The sequence below is a fragment of the Camelina sativa genome, chromosome 9 (genome assembly GCF_030686135.1).
Source record: "Camelina sativa cultivar CO46 ecotype springtype chromosome 9, ASM3068613v1".
NCBI classification, from domain to species: Eukaryota; Viridiplantae; Streptophyta; class Magnoliopsida; order Brassicales; family Brassicaceae; genus Camelina; species Camelina sativa.
Window position 1 is genome coordinate 30,167,844 of NC_141888.1, and position 18,974 is coordinate 30,186,817.

The following is an 18,974-nucleotide window of genomic DNA, read 5'->3' on the forward strand; positions in this document are numbered from 1 at the left end:
TAAAATCTCCAATAAGTAACCATGGGGCATTACGTGAGTGTGTTAAAAGTTCAAAATTTCCCCACAGTTCATGGCGTTCACTGGGATTAGGGTGTCCATACACACAAGACAAATAAAACATAGTGTTATTATGATCCACTTTTATATCAATCAGTCGCTTAGAAAGCAAGGATAAGCTCACATTTTCTTTCCAAAACAAAGATAAACCACCACTCCCACCTCGAGGGGGTTGAATAATAGCGTTAGAGAATCCTAAATCACACTTAAGTTTAGTTATTACATCAGTTTGGTTTAGAGTTTCAGAAAGAAATAGAATATCACACTTAGTAGTAAAACAGAGGTTTTTTAAACGAGAAGAAGTTAAACTTGGGCCAATGCCCTAGCATTCCAGGAGAGGATCTTCATATTGGAATGTTTGGGGGTACCGGACCTCCGCGCCACCGTCGAATCTCTTGTTAATAGAACATGAACCCACCGAGACATTGCATTGACTCTTCCTGCGAAGATGATTCAGGACCACCAACTCCTCTGCCGCTTCTGCTTTGTTGAAAGTTGTCTCAAATTGCACTCTCTTACGCTTCAAGAGGACAAAGTCTTGTTGTGCATTATCAGACATATCATCAAGCAAACTCCTTGGTTCTGGATGATCTACAAACTTCTCCACATACTTGGAATTCAGGTACCGGATACGTTCAGCCGTTAAGTCCTTATAAATAAAACACTTGGTAGTGACTTATTTGCCAACGTGTGTGGAACATAGCCTTGGGCAGGGAAAATTGACGATGGTGGCATTTGAAGGCATGGTACGAGACTTGTCGGGTTGAAAGATGGCTAAGTATTTGCCTCCGACATATTTTTTTCACCATCATTATGATCGTCGCCATCACTATCATTCTTCGAGCCCTCTGAACCAGGATCACCGAAACCAAGAGAACAATCCTTGGCATCATGTTTGAGTGAACCACATTTTCTGCAAAAGTTTCTTAGGCGTTCATAGCAAAACTTGACAATAGTATTCTCATCAGCAATAAATTGTATGTTCCTTTGGAAGCTTAGTGGATCGTCTATGTTCCAATCAATCCTAACACGGACAGTGTAATGACCCTCACCAAGAGTAAAATCCAAATTAAAATTTGGGAGAAAAAGACTCAAAAAGGACTCAGCCAGAAGGAGAAAAGAAAAATAAGAAGAATTGCCGAAGGAAAGACCGACGAAAAATCAACGAGCCGGAAGATGGCCGGTGATTAGTGGTCAAGAGGCTAAGTCGAAAAGAAAGCCAAAGAAGAAGGAGGTTCGAACCAAAAACCACAAAATGTCCAAAATACGGTGTGGACGCATCGGACATACCCGGATGGAGACGAACTAGACGGACGAGGATGGCCAAAGACGTTACGGACGCATCGGACATAGTCGGACGGAGACAAACCAGACGGACGAGAATGGCCAAGGATGTTACGGACGCGTCGGACGAACATGGCCGAAGACGGACCAGATGTACCGAGAAGTGTCGAGACGGGCTGAGAAGTACCGAGGCGTATCGAGGAGAAGCAGTCCGATTCAAGCTATACCATTATCCAGTTTGTCCAGTTCACAGACCAAACCTAGATGTGACGAACCAAGACCTTGCAGAATGAGCAGTATCGGGGAGAAGCAGTCCGATTCAAGCTATACCATTACGGATGGTAATGCCGCAGCCCGAAGTTGACCCATAAGAAGGAGAGTTGCTAAGTTTTGCACAGTGGGATCCAAGAGTGTTGGAGGAAGTCTTAAGCAACAAGAGGTCGCTAAACCGCCTAAGAGAAATGGAGTAAGTGCCAAGAGACCCAATGATGGAGACGATCGACCGATTGGCCGAAGAAAACAAATCGAGAAAGGAGACTGTCGAGTTCAAAGTAGGAGAAGGTAGTACCAAGAAGCCAAAGACAGTGGACCAAGAAGCGCAGCTTGCAACGACACAGCCGAGAGGCCGTCTGAGGACCAGAGCCACTGCACGGAAGAGGGTGACTTACCCGGATCGTGTCCAGATCAGGAACAGCTATTACTGCGATGTGTGTGAAGGACAATGACACCGAACCAAAGACTGCTGGAGGAAGACGCTTCCTCAGTTGATGGCCCCAGAACATGCCGTGTGCATTGAGTGTGGGACGCGAGGGCATTATGCTTATCGAAGTCCAAACCGAGTTGTCCAAGTGGAGGAGAATCCAAGAAACCAAGTCGTGAGTACGAGAGGAGACCCATCAGGATAGAATGTTCGAGCCGAGAACCAGTCGAACCAAGTCGGAACTTCATCTTCTGCTGCCTCTGCCTCAACCGGATCTCCCACTGAACCGCAACCTGAGGAGCTGACTAGGATGTGTGTGTGCCCTTGTGAGGAGTGTAGGAGCCGCCAAGACCAATAGGCTAGTTGGGGAAAAAGGGAAGTTTTCTTTTGGGACTTTTGTAAGGGTCGGATAGGTTTTTCTTTTTGTTTAAGCCATTAGACTTAACCTTAGGTTCCGAACCCTGTGTAGTAGAAGGCTAGGTGGAGAGGATGAACTCACTTATTTTTCCCTTTTGGGTGTAAAATACTTGTGTTAATTCCTAGCCGCGGTTATCTACTTGTTTGTGTGCTTGCTAACTAATCTTTGCATGTTTAACTGCTTGCTTGATTGTTTTTAGCATTGTGTAGGATTGCATAGTTAATTTATAATTAGCTTGCAATAACAGATCGATTGAGACTTCACGTAAGACACCACAACGCGCGATCAGACAAACGAAGGGGTAGCTTTGATTGATTGCCTTTCTTTGTTTCCTTCCTTGTTGGGGTAGTCGGGGTGGGGAAAAGTAGAATGCATATCTAGGTTGGGGTACCCAGGCTCACTGATATTTTGTCTTGCAGGTAGTCTAGATGGAGTCTAGTGCTGGAGCAAACTTAGGGTACCGGATAGGACTTGTTTTCATGTGTTTTTGTAAAAATCCTATATTTTCAAAGATGTATTCTATGAAGTATCCGACTATTTATGTGTATTGCTTGATAACATATTTTCAATGTAATAACTATTAAGTAATATAATCGGCTTTCAAGGAAACATGGCAAGTTGCATCCGATACATTGGCCTTGTCTGGGCCAACACAATGCGCCAGGGCCGCGAGGGTTGCAAAGCCTAAGCGAACCTCGACCGCGGGCGGAATTGCATCCAGGAGGACTGGTCGGGAAGCTGCAGCTTCCGTCCCTCGACCGGACCACCAGGGTGCGGTTACCATACGTAGCGTTCCGCGGGCCGTCCGTGCTCTTGTCCGGGGCTTAGGACCGGTTTGGGGGCGTTACAAGCGGTGGTATCAGAGCGGTGTTTTCGAACCCGCGAGCTATGCAGGAATTAGTCATTAATTGAGGTGGAGAAGGTGGCCTAATGATTTTACGGCGCGTAATTGGTGCTATCCAGGGATTTCTAAATTAGGGGTACTACGTAGTTAAAACCACTATTTGAGAACCTTTATTAATGTGGGTGGTCTTAGGACATCTCCAACTCCACTCTATTTTAGAGTCAAAACTCTATTATAGAGCAATATTTATTTTTTAATTTTAGAGTCAAAACTCTATTATTGAGCAATTTTTTTTTTTTTTGAATGTAATGTTAAATTATACTCAAAAGAAAAATAAACGTTGTTACAACTGGTCATCAGTTTATAGAGAGCTAGGATCTATTACCATATCAAAAGCATAAAAATTACAATTGCCTGGAGTGTAACCACTTTTGAAACGCTTCATCATACCGCGCTGATCACCCGAGAGGCCAATGGCGAGCAGTTGATCACGAACTTGTCTCTCTATCCAGTCAATAATATAGGCGGCAATATGTGAAACTTCGCCGTAATGACGCCCATTACGCTCACGCCAAATCGCATAGATAACAGCTTAGAAGACATACCGGATGAGGAACCCATCGACCATGTGGAGCTAGGGATTTGAAATGAACTCTAGCAGTGTTGACCAATCCGTCGTATAACGTGCTCCTAGAAGACCCTTTGACAGTGCTGACCACACTTCATAAACGAAAGAGCAACTAAAAAATAGGTGATCTCTTGTTTCCATAGCAGAATGGCATAAAATACAAGTCCCCGTGAACCACCCGTTCCAAGCCACCATACGTAAATCTGTTAAGAGACGATCCAGAGCTGCCAACCATGCATAGAAAGAAAACTTTGGAATAGCATGACTAAACCAAATTCCACGATGCCACAAGAGTAATATTTGCTCCAAGCCTACTCTATGTTTTACTCTAAAATTAAAAAAAAAAAAATGATAAGATTGTTCTATATATAGAGCAACTCTATTCTCACCTCTATTTTTTACACTAACTCTATTTTAGAGTTGAAAATATAGTAATATATTGGAAGAAAACAATGCTGTATTTTAAAATTACCATACTTTAGAGAAATAAATAGAGATATACATTGGAGATGGTCTTTGTTGATGGTCCATTGGAGTTACTGGTTTCAGGTTTCATCATAGATATTAGTCCTGGGCAAATAACCGGAACCGAACGGACCGAACCGAAACCGAATCGAAATTTCAGTTCCGGTTCGAGTATGGTTAGTAGATAATAACCGATTGGATAGTGTTTCAATTACCCATGGATATCGGTTATTAACCAAACCGAACCGATATCCATTCGGTTATCTGAATCAAACCGAACTCATATAAAAATTATGTTTTAGCCAAGAATCGAACTTGAGTCCCCAGCAAACTTGACCATGCAAAGTGGCCACTGCACCACGTTGAAGTTTTGACATTCTAATACATTTTAAAATATATAACGTAATAAAATTAAACTAAAAACCACACCAATATCATATATATTTAGACCAAAATACGAAAATATTTTAAATAAACTAAATATTTGGAAGGTTTTAGATATATTTGTTAAATTATAATCAAGTTTTATTTAAATAATATTTTTTTAAAAATATATTATACTGTTTTGGATACCCGGAACCGAACCGAAAATAAACGAAACCGAACCAAACCCGAACCGAAATAGTAAATTAACCGAATGGATCCTAAACCTCTATATCCGAACTACCCGGAACCGAATGGATATATCCACAACCGAACCGAATACCCGAACGCCCAGGGACTTTTCATATACTCCACCGAGTCTAGCAATGAACTCATGTGACTTACCACAATCAGGAATTTTGACTGCAGAGTATGGTAGAATCTCAACATAATACTCCATTTTATACCTTGACGAGCCATGCAGCAAGTCGCAAATCGTCTTGCGGTCATATTTAGCCATATCAAAATTAATTTTTGCTGGAGTACTTTTGAAACTCACATGACTGAGATAAAAACGGCGGTTTTTAAAACGACAAGCGACAGCAAAGAAGCGATGAGCAGCAAGCTCGTTTCTAAATATTATTGTGTTATTTTGACAAGCTTCATTCAATACAAAATACAAAGTAATGGTAAACAAAAAGCTATGAAATGATTCATTGTTTTAAATCTAAAATATTCTACTTTGTAGTTTGTAGTGATATGAATCTAGAAACACTAAAGCGAAGTTATTTGTAGTTTTTTTTCATTGGTAGTGCTTATTTTTAGTGTAATTATAAAAGTACAATTTTTTTAAGGCCATGCAAAAATTATAATACAAATGTTAAACAATTAACCTAGTGCTTTAGAACATTTAGTGCCAAATAATTAGGCTAACCATTCAGATTAAACAAAATTAAATATTAGACTTTCGAACTAAAAATAACAAATAGAAATTAGCTCCCACATTTAAAGGTTTGTCTTCTTTTGTTGATAAAAGACATTCTTTTTTCTTCTCTTTTATAGTTTTTTGTTCATAAATATTTTACTGAAATAGAATTCGACAGTCATAATTATCTTACATATGATGTGTACATTTATATACAAAAAAATTACAACAATAAACATTTTTTTTTAAAAATGTATGAATCTGACTGATCTCATATCATATGGTGATAAAAAATTTATGCGACATATGTAAGATACATTACTATCATCTACATGCATGCTAGTTTACATCTAAATGCTATAAATTTATTCAATTCTTACTCAATATAGATATTGTAGATAAAATCTTTATAACAAGACAAGTTAACCATGCATTAAGCCAAAGTTTAAGTACTGCATCAATTTATTTATTGTTATCATACAATATTTGTGTCTCCGTTAATACTTAGAGAAGAAGACTCATTAACAATTTTGGAAACTGTAATCTCCTCTACATGAGCTTTGTTATGTTGTTGAACCACAAGGATTGATGAGATTATGTGATTGATGGAAGAGGCAAGCAAATCTCCGATAGGACCTAACTCAGGATGTTCGGCCTGACGCTCAGCTAACGTCGCCACCTCTGCGGACGGTAACCTTCCTCTTCCAACCACTATAAGATCAAAGTCTTTACTTTGTCCTATTGACAATATGTCTTCGATTATGTTGTTTGGTTCTTTTTCTTTGTACTCCACTAGTTCTTTCCATTTGCTCTTGAAGTCTTCCAATGACCCTTCGTCTAATTCCTAGCCCAGTTAATTATGAAAACAAAAACGAGTGTTATATTTGTCCTAAATGATATATAAATATAGGGGAAACGAGATTTTAATTACCTTTTCTTTTTCCGGATCCACGTTGGTTGTCAAAAAGGCATAGTTCTTCTCCTTACATTTAGACGGTGCCGGTCGCAAGGTGACGGCATTAGTCTTCAACGTTTCTCTCACCAAGAACCTAATAACGGTAACTTTAACGGCCGGATGCTCAGCCATCCTTCCGCCGAGCTCTAAAGCTTCACGATCATCAGGTCCACCAAAGAAAATTACACAAACCCTTTCAACCACATTCGACCCATCGAGGCTCGAAGTTTGGGCCTCAATGGACCCAAGTCCACGGTCCACAAGAACCGCCACCGAACACGGCGCGTTCTTCAAAACCCTCTGGTTAACTAACCGCCAACCATGACCAACGTTTTCCGGTACGTTTCCATCTCCTCCGTCTTGGTGATGGTCAGCGTTCCATCGTTTGTGGAAAGGTAAAAGGATCATCGTGACCCTCTTGGTCTCTGCCATGTGGCAAATGTCTTCGTGCATTGTGTGTAATGGAGAGACTGCGGTGATGGGACGGACTGCGACTCGGCCTAGTTGACGATAGGCTTGAAAGCCTCCTATGACGCTGCTGTGGCACTCGCCGTGACGGTAACGGTGGACGAACGGAAACCCGTTTTTACGGGCTCTTTGCACCATTATGATTGACGACGACCGTTCCGTTAGTTGCATCAGATGCATCACGAACAGCTTTAGTTGTAGTATCTGTGCCAAAATAATTACGCTTTTAAATTAGTAACCAAGACTATTACCCCCAAGAAAACAGTTTAATTGGCTGGATTGTAACGCAAACAGAGATTTTAAGAAAGGTAACCTTGGTGGTTCGGATGGACTCGATGAGAGAGATGAGGGAGGAAACATTGGCTGGGCCGTGGAGGCAGGCTAGGATGCGAAGCTCTTCCTTGGCGGAGTCTTCGCTCGTCGACAAGTCCTTTAGTTTCCGGTGGGTGTCACGTGCTGGCTTGAAAATGGCCATTACACTCGGTGTCGTTATGAACGTTGTGAAGAGTGCCATTAGCACTAGTATTGCAAACGTCTCGTCGTTTAGCACCTATAGTTAAAGTCAAACCCACGTACGCACATTTTAATTAATAACCACATACTACAATTAATGATTAGTGGGTAATCATTATTTGACTTTATTGTTGCAATAAGAGATCATCTAATTTTGTTGTGCCGCATTTGCAAGAAGATCAGCACATGGCCATTAAAGTAGACATTGGCCGATTCGAAAAGGCATTTTCATAAAATTTTCATGCATGCATGATTATTCCTTAATTGATCAATTTTTCTTTATTATCCCAAAACAATAGGAAACGAAACAACCAATAATATTTTTTATTAACAAATAATACTTCCTCTATTTCATAATATAGGATGTTATAGAATATTTTTTTGTTTCATAATATATTATATTTTCAAGTTTCTATGCAACTTTTACATTAATTAAATATTTTATATTATGTAGTATTGTTTTTTATTGGTTGAACTTGTTAAAAGTAAAAACTTTTTAATCTGCGTATTTTTAGTTAAAACATTCTATGTTTTGAAACATAGAGAGTATTACTCAGCTGTGATATTCGTGGATTTTCTCACCCTGTTAATTCAAGGTCAAACTAGTGGAATTCAAAAGAAATTGATAAAATTAATTATCTTCCCAACAAATACTTATTAAATACTGGTTATATTACTAAATATTTATATGATAAATTTAGTACCGAGTATATTTTTAAAACTTAATTAGTAACTTAATACATTCAATATTTATAATTTGTAAAATAATCAACTTTGACTATTATTTATATTGCTTTGTAATCCTTAAAAACATCATTTTATTTACAAGTATACCCTTTCAATTTAATAACTTAAAAACTAATCAATATAATTTAAAAAAAAAAAAAAAAATTAGATATATAAAATTCTATATTTTTGCATCTATTATTTGATATCCATTTTGTTTGACGATTTGTTTTATTATATAAAATAAATTCATAAATTTTTGTATGAGTAACTCATTAATTGTATAAATGTAATCCATACAATTTTTAAGTGTACTGATAAATAATAACAAATACATTTTAAGTTGTATAGCTTATTTAGTATATGTATATTAATATACACATTTTCATTTGTACAACTGATATAAAATAAATTAAATATGAATAAAATAAAAATATAATTATTTTTGTATTTGTGTACACTAAATAAGTTGTACAAATGCAACTATTTTTTTATAATTATATAATACTACACTCTATCCTACATTTTCATCTTTCTTACAACTTTCTCATTACACAAATGATAAAATCCAACTATTTATCTAATTATAAAAAATATATGTACTAAAAATTAATTAATTTTTGAAAAAAAAAATATTTTGAAAAAAACCTGTAAATTATTTGATCATCATTATATGTAGGTCCACCAACAAATACTATAAGAGTAAACAAGTTTTTCTTTTAATAGTGATCTAAAGTCTAAACACCCTATAACAAAGATATAGAGGACATTAAATTTATATAATAATCGAAGTTGTTTTATATGCTTTTTGCAGTTAAAAGAAAAATCAAATAACTATATTGTTAAGAGGTTTTTTATTCTTATAATATTCAGTAGATAATTGATACAAAAGCAAAAATAAACTTTGTGATATTCTTATGATATTTTGTTGGGAATAAATTATATATTGGTTTGAGTTTACAAATGAGATGGTTAGAGTTTAGGTTTACAATTAAAACAAAATTATATGTTGGTTTGGTTTATAAAAAACGATTTAAGTTTTTAATTTCACGAGGATGTATACAAATTTTATACTCTTATTTATATAAAGAGAAGAATAAAAGGATTCATTCATGTACTTTTTATAAAGTTTTCATGCATGTATGATTATTCCTTAATTGATCAATTTTTTATTATCCCAAAACAATAGGAAACAAAGCAGCAACCAACAATGCATGTATAACTTACTAGGTTTTTTTATTCTTATGATATTCTGTAGACAACTGATACAAAAGCAAAAACAAACCTTTTGATATTTTAATGTTGTTGGGAACTAAACTATATATTGGATTGAGTTTACAAATGAGATGGTTAAAGTTAAAATTCTATAATTAAAATAAAATTATTTGTTGGTTTGGTTTATAAAGTTTTTAATTTTACAAAAATGTATACAAATTTTATACATTTTACAAATAGGTGAATAAAAACGTTCATCTGTGTCCAAAGTTTTCATGCATGTATGATTATTCCTTAATTGATGAATTTTTTATATTATCCCAAAACAATAGTAGGAAACAAAGCAGCAACCAATAATATCACTCTGCTGTGATTTCGTGGATTTGTCGCCCTATTAATTCAAGGTCAGACTGAAAATGTTGAAACGTATCTTCCCAACAAAATGTTAAGTACTGTTTATACTACTAAATATTTATATGATAAATTATCTGATCATCATCATTACAAAAGTATAGATGCGATAAAATTAATATAATATATATGTTTTTCCTCGTAAAAAATAATCAAATAACTATAGTGTTACCACATTTTTTATTCTTACGATATTCAGTAGATGATACTAACTGATATAAAAGCAAAAACAAACCTTAAATAATCAAGAAAAGGGAAGACAAAACTAACCTTTTTCTCCTTGCCTATGTTGAGTACAATGAGCTCCACTAAACCTTTAGTATTCATCAAGAAACCAAGTGTCAAAGCCTCTCTCGCCGGAACTTTAACCATCACCGCCACAGCAAAAGTCCCGACGATCTTTCCTGCGCAAGCAGTAACCACAACAAGACCCAACATCCCCCACGACTCAGCTCCTCTGATCTTAGCCACGTCAGTCTTCAACCCACTCGTCGCGAAATAAAGCGGTAAGAGTAAACCGGAGACAAAATCCTCAATCCGTTCAATCAATCGCTGACCGAACTCTCCATCTTTCGGTATACACAAACCGAAAACAAACGCTCCGAAAATCGAATGGATCCCAATCAAATCCGTCGCGAAACCGGAAACCATAACCCCGGCTAACGTCAAACACACGTAAGACTCACGAACAACGTCGTTCTCAGGGGATCCACGTTTCGCGACCCATTTCATTCCGGGTCGGATCACAACCAACATAAAAACCACAAACCCAACACCAGATAACAAAACCCACAGCGACACCAACGGACTCTTCTTCTCCCCACCACCGCCTTCACCGCCATTACCCGCTAACGCAACCGCTAACGCCAACAAAATCCACGCGGCTACATCGTTGAAAGCGGCCGCAGCCATCGCAGTCTCTCCGATCTGAGTCGTCAAAAGCCTCAGCTCTGCTAAAATACGCGCGAGTACTGGAAACGCCGTGATGGAGAGCGCGACGCCCATGAAAACGAGAAACTCGGCGTATCCAGGTCTATCAGCGGCGGTGTAGAGAGTGTTACGGATCACGAACGCGACACCGACGCCGCCGAGAAACGGTAGCGTGATTCCAGCGACCGCGATCCCGAAAGCGCGTTTGCCGCTTCGTTTGATCGATGATAGATCGAGCTCGAGACCGACGAGGAAGAGGAAGAAGAGAAGCCCTATGCTCGCGACGGACTCGAGTATCGGCATACTCCATTTCGGGAATACACGGTCCATGTACGCCGTGTTTCTACCTAACGCCGACGGTCCTAGCAATATACCTCCCTGAGAAGAAGACGATGGCACAAATAGTAATAATTAAGACTATATATGATGATTAATTATGATAATTATGGCAAAAAACTGTAAATAGTTTATGTATGTGTGAGTGAGAGTGTAATTATTTTTGTACGTACGACGATCTCGGCGATGACTTTGGGTTGGCGGAGGGGTTTAAATAAGACGGCGAGGGAGCGACTGACGGCGATGATTAACGCCGTTTGGACGATGAGTAACGGGAAAGCGAAGTTCAACGGGTTGTCGCCTTGCCATACTCCGTTAGATGAGGTTTTCACGGCGGTTATGTTGAAGGGCATTTTGGGGATTTCGATGACTCTTATAATGACGACAAAAAGAAAGAAGGAACTCTTTTCTTCGTTTTGCTAAATTAGGAACATGAGATATAAGTTCAAGTAAATAAGAAGATGTTTTGTGAAGACATTTATAGGCAAAAGATTCTTCAAAAAAAAAAAAAAAAAAAACAAAGGGTTTCGTTTGAAGAAGATTCAAAAAAGTAGAAGTAATGTTGTTTCATGTTTGCTTGTAATTTGGGTGCGCCTATCTGCATCTCACGTGTGACTTGACCTTTGAGTGGAAGTAACTAGTTTCAAAATAGGTTTTATTCAATGTTTTTAAAATCGGACCGGTAACTGAACCGGGAAAGCTTCTAGGTCATGAGTCAATATGGTTCGATCGGGGTCAACCGGATTCAATTGATTTTGATGATATTTTTATAAATAATAAGTATGGATATGTCTTCTATTTTTTTCAATGATTATAACTATGATATAATTAGATATACCAAATAAAATAATTCAATAATCATAATGTTTTTAAAAAACATTAAAAAGTAATAAACTCAAACTGTAACAAACTCAAAGTATAACCAGTACTAGTAAAATATTTTAGAAATTCAAATCTAAAAGCAATAAGATAATAAGAGTGTAGAACATGCAATCTTCATTCTCTAAGAAACCCTACTATTGCTGATTTGCTAAGAAGAAAATTAGAAAAGGTAATTAATTAAATTAATTGTACTCAAATTTACAAAAAAAAAGTAGAACCCGGTTTTATCCGGTTTAATGGTTCACTGGTTTTTGGTTTTTTGGCGGGTTGATATGGTTTTTTACCGGTTCAATTTCTTTTGGGTTTTGATATTAACCCAATCCGGACATGATGCCGGTTCGCGGGTTAACGTGGTTCGACCGCCGGTCCGGTCCGGTTTTGAAAACATTGGTTTTATTTTGTTTTCCTTTCGAAAATTTTAATCAATACATGAGCAAACTAGTGTTTGCATTAAAAGTCTGAAAAGTAAAAAACAAAAAAAGAATTCAAGAAACAATTTGTGGTTGCTATACAACCAAAAAAAAAAAGACAAGATTAAAATATTATATAATAGTGGGGAAAAAAAAGTAAAATACAACAGTACTTCATGTTACTCAATCTCACCACAGCTGAACTAATAATAACTGGATTATGAACGAAGTAGGAATCATGTGAGTCGCACGTGGGACGCGAGAGATCGGCGTTGACAAATGCTGCGTCGTCGTGGATGGGTATATTGCAAGTGCAACCAAGTGACACGTATCTATGACTTCTCTCATATTTTTTCCAAATCTTTTCTTTTGGATATATAGTTTGGCATTATTTACATTAAATAGAGCTGTTGAATTTTCCAAGAAGTGGTATCCTTTATTCAGCTTGGTGTCTAAGTCTTCCCTAACTTTTTTATCTAGTTAAATTGTTAGTCAATTTGAAAAATAAGAATTCAATATTAACTGTTTGTCCACAGTTTTGGATGTTTGCTTCATGCATTAATTTTTGGAAGTCGATTGCTAGCTAGAAGCATATATAAACATGCACTGCATATTAACTAGACCATTATAAGATTACATGGAATTATACCGGTGTAATGTTTTAAGATGACTTTCTTACGCACCATTAGTAAACATAACGCAACTAGCTAGTAGAGCTTCGTGAGATATATAGATACAGATGTTTTCATCTATGTTTAAAAGCTATTATTACATTAATGTTTGTTATATATATGGAAATTTATATATTACTTTTTTATGATATATTCTTTTATAGGATGTTAACTTTTTATACTGATTTTTTGAACATTTAATTTAGAGTGATTTTAATTATATAAAACTTTCAATTTTTTTGTTTTTTTGTTTTTCCGGTTTGATACCAAATCTCTATAGATTATGGGGAAGTGAACTACTTATGGATCTTTCGTAAGAGCATCAAGGCTAATAAGTTTGGCGGGACTAGCGTCTATAGTATATACGCCATCAAAACAAAGAGATGAACGAAAATATAATGATGAAGTTTTATACCGTCTCAAATATGTTATATCTGATCACATGTAGTTTTCTGCTATATGGTATACATTAATACATTTTTACATATAGATCATCAATTGCTATGCATATGTCATTTTAAACACTTCTTGGATGTACGTATCTATGCAACTTGACTGGTGGATCCTATCCAATGGAGTGAAAACAAATTTTATCTTGTGTTTATTATTTTTGGGAAAACGTCAATCATATCACTTTTATAAAGTTTCAATAATTTCATAATAGTGGGAGAATTCACGAGAATACTGATAACAAAAGAAACAACAATAAAACGAAACTGAAATATCACGAGCCGATCGTTTTACCACTTCCCTTTCTATGAAACAGATTTAGACTTTTCATGAAGGCAACTCAAAAGTGCCAAACAAGTGGTCCTCCAAATTTTGAGGAACAGTTTGTTCAATACTTAAACAGGTTTGGTCTAACAATCTTTTAAAATTACAGCTTATCCCAAAAAAGCTATAGAGAAGATTCATGACTCTGATCTATTAGTGGTCGCTCGTTTTCAGTCGTTTAGAAATTGTAGTTGAATCTCAAAGTCAGATATTTTACGTTGATTGTTTTTAAGCTCAAAATAATTTGTTTTCATAAGATTCTTTTTTCCTTTTTTTTTTCTAAAATATATAGTTTTTTTGTCAATAATAATCGGGTTTGAACTTTGAACATAAATAATGACCTATAGAGAATATTAACCTAAAATCACTTAGCTACAACTCATCTAATTATTATTTTTATTATTTATAATTTAAAAATAATTACCAAATTTTACTTTAGAACTCATCATATGTATTAAGATTAGTTTGAGTTGGTGGTATAAGTTGAATAGTATAAATATATGTATTTGCATGAAAGCATTTAGGGGTGGTATTGGATTCTAATTTATGAAATTTTTTGAAGAGTTCAACAAAATCATTACAAGTGAATAAGTAAAAGATTGTTAAAATTTGCTAGAGAGTTTTGTTGATTAGTTTTCTAAAATCTTGTAAAGTCTTTCAAACAATCCCTGTATTCTTGTGATATTTTCCATGACTTTATTTTGTAAAGAAAGTATCTAAAATCATGAACCAATAACATTATAATTGAACTCATTAACAATCATAGATTCTATTGTTTTAATTGAATAACATAAAACTTTTAATGACTTTATAAAAGTTTGAATTCAATAACCCAAATTTATTAAGATTTTACATGACTTTTTACAAATCACAAACTAATAACACTAAACTTTAACATAGTTTAACAAAATCTTGATCTAATAACAATGGATTCTACATAACATTTCAAATCTTTAAAACTCTATTCAAATCTCAAACCAATAACCCCCATTTAGTGTTTATGTTTGCATTTTATAAGTTTTCCCTTTATATAATTTTATTGCATTTTTGTTTGGTATGTGTGTTTGTCTATTCTTAACATTTAGTATTTGCGTCCGAGTTCGTATTTCACGTTTTTGTTTTCCTTTTTTGTTCGTGTTTGTATTTATCTTTGCATAGCGTTTGTGATTCTAGCGTATGCATTCATGCTTGTTATTTACCATTTGCAGTCTCATTCGCGTTTACACGTCTAAAGTTTGCGTTTTCATCAGTTGTTTGCATTCGCATAACATATAGTCACAAATGCATATTTTTTCTTACCAAAGGATATTTAATAATTGTAGATTTTTGTCTTCTATATGTATATAATCTTTTCACTGCATGAACGCTGAAGATAAATGAGTTATGTCAAATTCACATGTTGCACACAGTTGCAGCTCGTTTGTAAGCCATTTAATGTGTAGAAATGCCATTTACAAGTATAATGATTTTTATAAAGACACTCTGCCTTTGACATTGACGAGTCACACGCCCAGACCAGGTCGGCAGAGTGAAATTGTCTCTGAATCATTATGCTTTTTTTTCTTCATTTAAATTATCATACGAACTTGTGTAAGAAAGAATCTAGCAACAATAATAAAACGAAACAATTTTGCTCCACTGCTTTTTCTATTTCTTTAAGAAGAAGAAAAAATTCGAAAGTAAATGTTTATTATTCTTGGTCGAGAAAAATCAGAAAATGGGTCGATTGGAGGCAAAACCGAAAAAGCAATGTACAGTGGCTACAGTGAACCGTTCTTGGTTAGAGGGTCGATATGATGATAACTCATTATAAAACTTGACTTCAGTAACCATTGATTAAGAATACGTTAATGTACACTAATCTAATTAATAGTGACGTACTGGACATATCGACATTAATGTAAAGTAAAACATATGCTTTTTTGTACAGTTTTCTCAGTTTTAGACTTTTAGTAATATGGTCTAGAAAGGTTATGTATTTTCGCTGTTGCTACTTCCTCTTCAATAATAATATATTCACTTTACATAATCATTATGTATTGCTGTTGTAATACGAAACAAAAACACTTGATTTTGAGTCTTCGACAATGTAAATCTATTGGGCCACTAAATTTTTAGCCCAAAAGGCTTTACTGTAAATGAACAAGCCCAAACGAGGCATTTTGCCAAAACACAGTTGAATTAAACGTTACAGGGATTCGAACGCAGCGACTTCAGATTAACTAAAATGATGACGTAAATAATACATCACACGATTTTTAATAAATCAACGTTTACGATTAATGAATGATTAAACTCCATGTGGATAATTTTTTCAATACATTTAACAATATTAAACTAATGAAATCGCAAATCTGAAATCCCTAGAAACTGAAGATTTTACAAAAATGCGAATCGAACAACATTTGACAAGTTTTTTTAGCCGCCGAATCCGTACAGAGTGCGACCTTGTCTCTTGAGAGCGTAAACGACGTCCATCGCCGTAACAGTTTTCCGGCGAGCGTGCTCCGTGTAAGTAACGGCGTCACGAATCACGTTCTCGAGAAAGATCTTGAGTACGCCGCGAGTCTCTTCGTAGATCAGACCACTGATACGCTTCACGCCTCCTCTTCTCGCGAGACGACGAATCGCAGGTTTCGTAATCCCTTGGATGTTGTCTCGTAGAACTTTACGATGCCTCTTTGCTCCTCCTTTACCCAATCCTTTTCCTCCCTTTCCTCGGCCTGACATTTTCACCGGAAAATTAAATTCGAACTGAGAAAATTAATTGATTTTTTTGGTGTGATGTATTCGATTTTGTCAGATGGTGTTTTGATTTGATTGAGAAGAAATGAGGTTTTTATATAGATGAGATGAGATGAGATGAGATGAGAAGAGAAGTGCTCATGTGTGTTTTTCAAAAGTTTTTGGGAGGTTTTGAGTCGTCGGATCTAGTTTTTATCGACGGTTGGTATCATCGATCCGCGTGAGTGTAATCTAATGAATTATGAACCGTTGGATATATTGCTATCCGCGTCATATTGTATTATTAGATCTGAGCCGTTGAGAAGACGAGGGAGACGAGCGGGGAATTTTAACGCTTAATTAAGCGCGCTCAAGGAAAATTTTGCAATTGGGTTTAGCTGTGTGTGTATCGACGAATCTCTTAAAAAAGAAATAGGACTTAATTAACTTTTTCTTGGAATCAAAATTTTCGTAGTCAAGAAAATTGAAATTGTATTGAGAATTGGGACTACGTAAAGAGTCGGACTTTAGGTTTTCAATGTGAGAGAAGCTTTGTTATGTTGTGTTAACATAATCCATCAATTGATGTTTCTATAGTTTCATAAACTTTATAACAAAATTGATTGGTCGAAGTTTAGTATGATTGGCGAGATTCCCAAATGTGGCTAAGAGAACATATGTTTTTTTAGTTCTTCAAAAGATGAGTAAGAAGAAAAGTAATTGATCAAAAGAAGCAACTAGTTTAAAGTTTAAAGGCACAATCACTGGTCTCGATTTTGGAAAAAAAACTCTTTTCAAATCCAAAATTCTAACAAAACATAAAACGATAATCATGTTATGATATTGCAATAAGAAGCCAAAATTCCACAGAATGATGATGATGATCACTTCTTCTTCTCAGTTGCACCACCACCAGCAGACCTGCGTGTAAGCAAACACAGTCCCAATTTCAGTACTTACAATTAAAAGTGATGTTTTTGTTTAGCTGTGATCAGATTTTGTCAATTCAAGGTCACTTATCTACTCAAAAAAACCTAAGCATCTAAAGCTTTTGACTAAGTTAAGCTTTACTTCCTCGACAGCTGAGAAATGAGAGAGCAAATGCACAGCACTAATATTACTAATCACACAGCTGAAAATAACAGTAACCATGAAAACTTTGTGGGGTTTACTAGTGGATTACCTCGACTTGCGGAGAACACTAGACATCTCCTCTCTCTTCCTCTTGGCTCTCTTGTGGGTTCCCAACTTCCTCTTAGCAACCTTAAGAGCACGCTTGTCTTTACCAACCTTCAAAAGCTCAGTGATTCTCTTCTCATAAGGAGCAAAACCAGCAACTTCCCTTATCAATGATCTGATAAAGATTGTCCTCTTGCTTGTTTTCTGAAGCAAATCACGAAACAACAAAGTAAAATTAAAGTCATAACAAAACAATAATGCCACAAAAAAATCCATAACAAATAAGCAAAAAGATAAAGGCTCTACCAAATCTCTATACTTTACAAAGTAAAAAAACATCTTATGAGCCGAAAGAAGAGTGTATCATTATTGCTGAGACACAAAAATGCTTCAGCAGAAACAAGAAATGGTTTTACAAAGTCTAATGAACTAAAAACATACACAAAGGTGAAGAATCATAGAAATGCAGCATGTGTCACGCCGCCTACCATATCAAATGATGAATCCAGAGAAGAATCAAATAAGGCCATAATAAAACACACAGAGAGAGATTCATCACACTATCTGAACAAACTATTACAAATCTAACATAAGTCTAGAAACTACTAAACAAAAAGCAATAATGCTAATTGAAAAAGAGAGAAACATACTCCTTTGCGAGAACGAGGACGAGGAGCTAATTCACGTCTGGTGACAACATGTCCTTTGTTCAATCCAACGAACAAACCGGTTTTAACTTGGGGAGTTGTCATCTTCTGCATATTTTCACAGACAACAAACAGAAAATGAGCTTCCTATATGATGTAACTCTTACAAGAGACGAATTTGGGAGGATTGTATCAAAAAGGGGATGAGTAGTTAGATTACCTTGTCTTAGGATCTCGTCGAGCTCTTCCGGGCGGGTTCAGACGAAAAGGAGGAGGACGACGACTGAAAATTGCAATTTATACCTCCCATAGACAGACACACAGAGAGAGGCTAAAGCAAAAACAAGAAAAAACCCTAACCCTTTCGCAAACAACTTGAGCCTTTTTTGGGCCTTAGCGTTGGGCTCTGTTTTTTTTTTTAAATTAAAGTTGTTGTTGCCAGTTGCTTT

General features: G+C 35.9%; 3 protein-coding genes across 3 annotated transcripts; all 3 read right to left on the reverse strand.

The window, feature by feature from the left end:
- Positions 1 to 6,090: 6,090 nt before the first annotated feature.
- On the reverse strand, positions 6,091 to 11,867 carry LOC104711946 (cation/H(+) antiporter 20). The gene is made up of 5 exons (XM_010428728.2): positions 11,412 to 11,867; positions 10,243 to 11,280; positions 7,421 to 7,657; positions 6,616 to 7,311; positions 6,091 to 6,528 (listed from the first exon to the last, which is right to left on the reverse strand). The coding sequence occupies exons 1-5, from the start codon at positions 11,589 to 11,591 to the stop codon at positions 6,160 to 6,162; spliced, it is 2,520 nt and encodes an 839-aa protein (XP_010427030.2). The 5' UTR covers positions 11,592 to 11,867; the 3' UTR covers positions 6,091 to 6,159.
- A 4,363-nt stretch (positions 11,868 to 16,230) lies between these two features.
- Positions 16,231 to 16,829, reverse strand: LOC104711947 (histone H4). The gene has a single exon (XM_010428730.3). It carries the CDS (start codon positions 16,703 to 16,705, stop codon positions 16,394 to 16,396), a length of 312 nt encoding a protein of 103 aa, XP_010427032.1. The 5' UTR covers positions 16,706 to 16,829; the 3' UTR covers positions 16,231 to 16,393.
- A 590-nt stretch (positions 16,830 to 17,419) lies between these two features.
- LOC104711948 (large ribosomal subunit protein eL36y) lies at positions 17,420 to 18,919 on the reverse strand. The gene is made up of 4 exons (XM_010428731.2): positions 18,746 to 18,919; positions 18,529 to 18,633; positions 17,883 to 18,082; positions 17,420 to 17,620 (listed from the first exon to the last, which is right to left on the reverse strand). Exons 2-4 carry the CDS (start codon positions 18,628 to 18,630, stop codon positions 17,584 to 17,586), a joined length of 339 nt encoding a protein of 112 aa, XP_010427033.1. The 5' UTR covers positions 18,631 to 18,633; positions 18,746 to 18,919; the 3' UTR covers positions 17,420 to 17,583.
- Between the last annotated feature and the right edge of the window lie 55 nt (positions 18,920 to 18,974).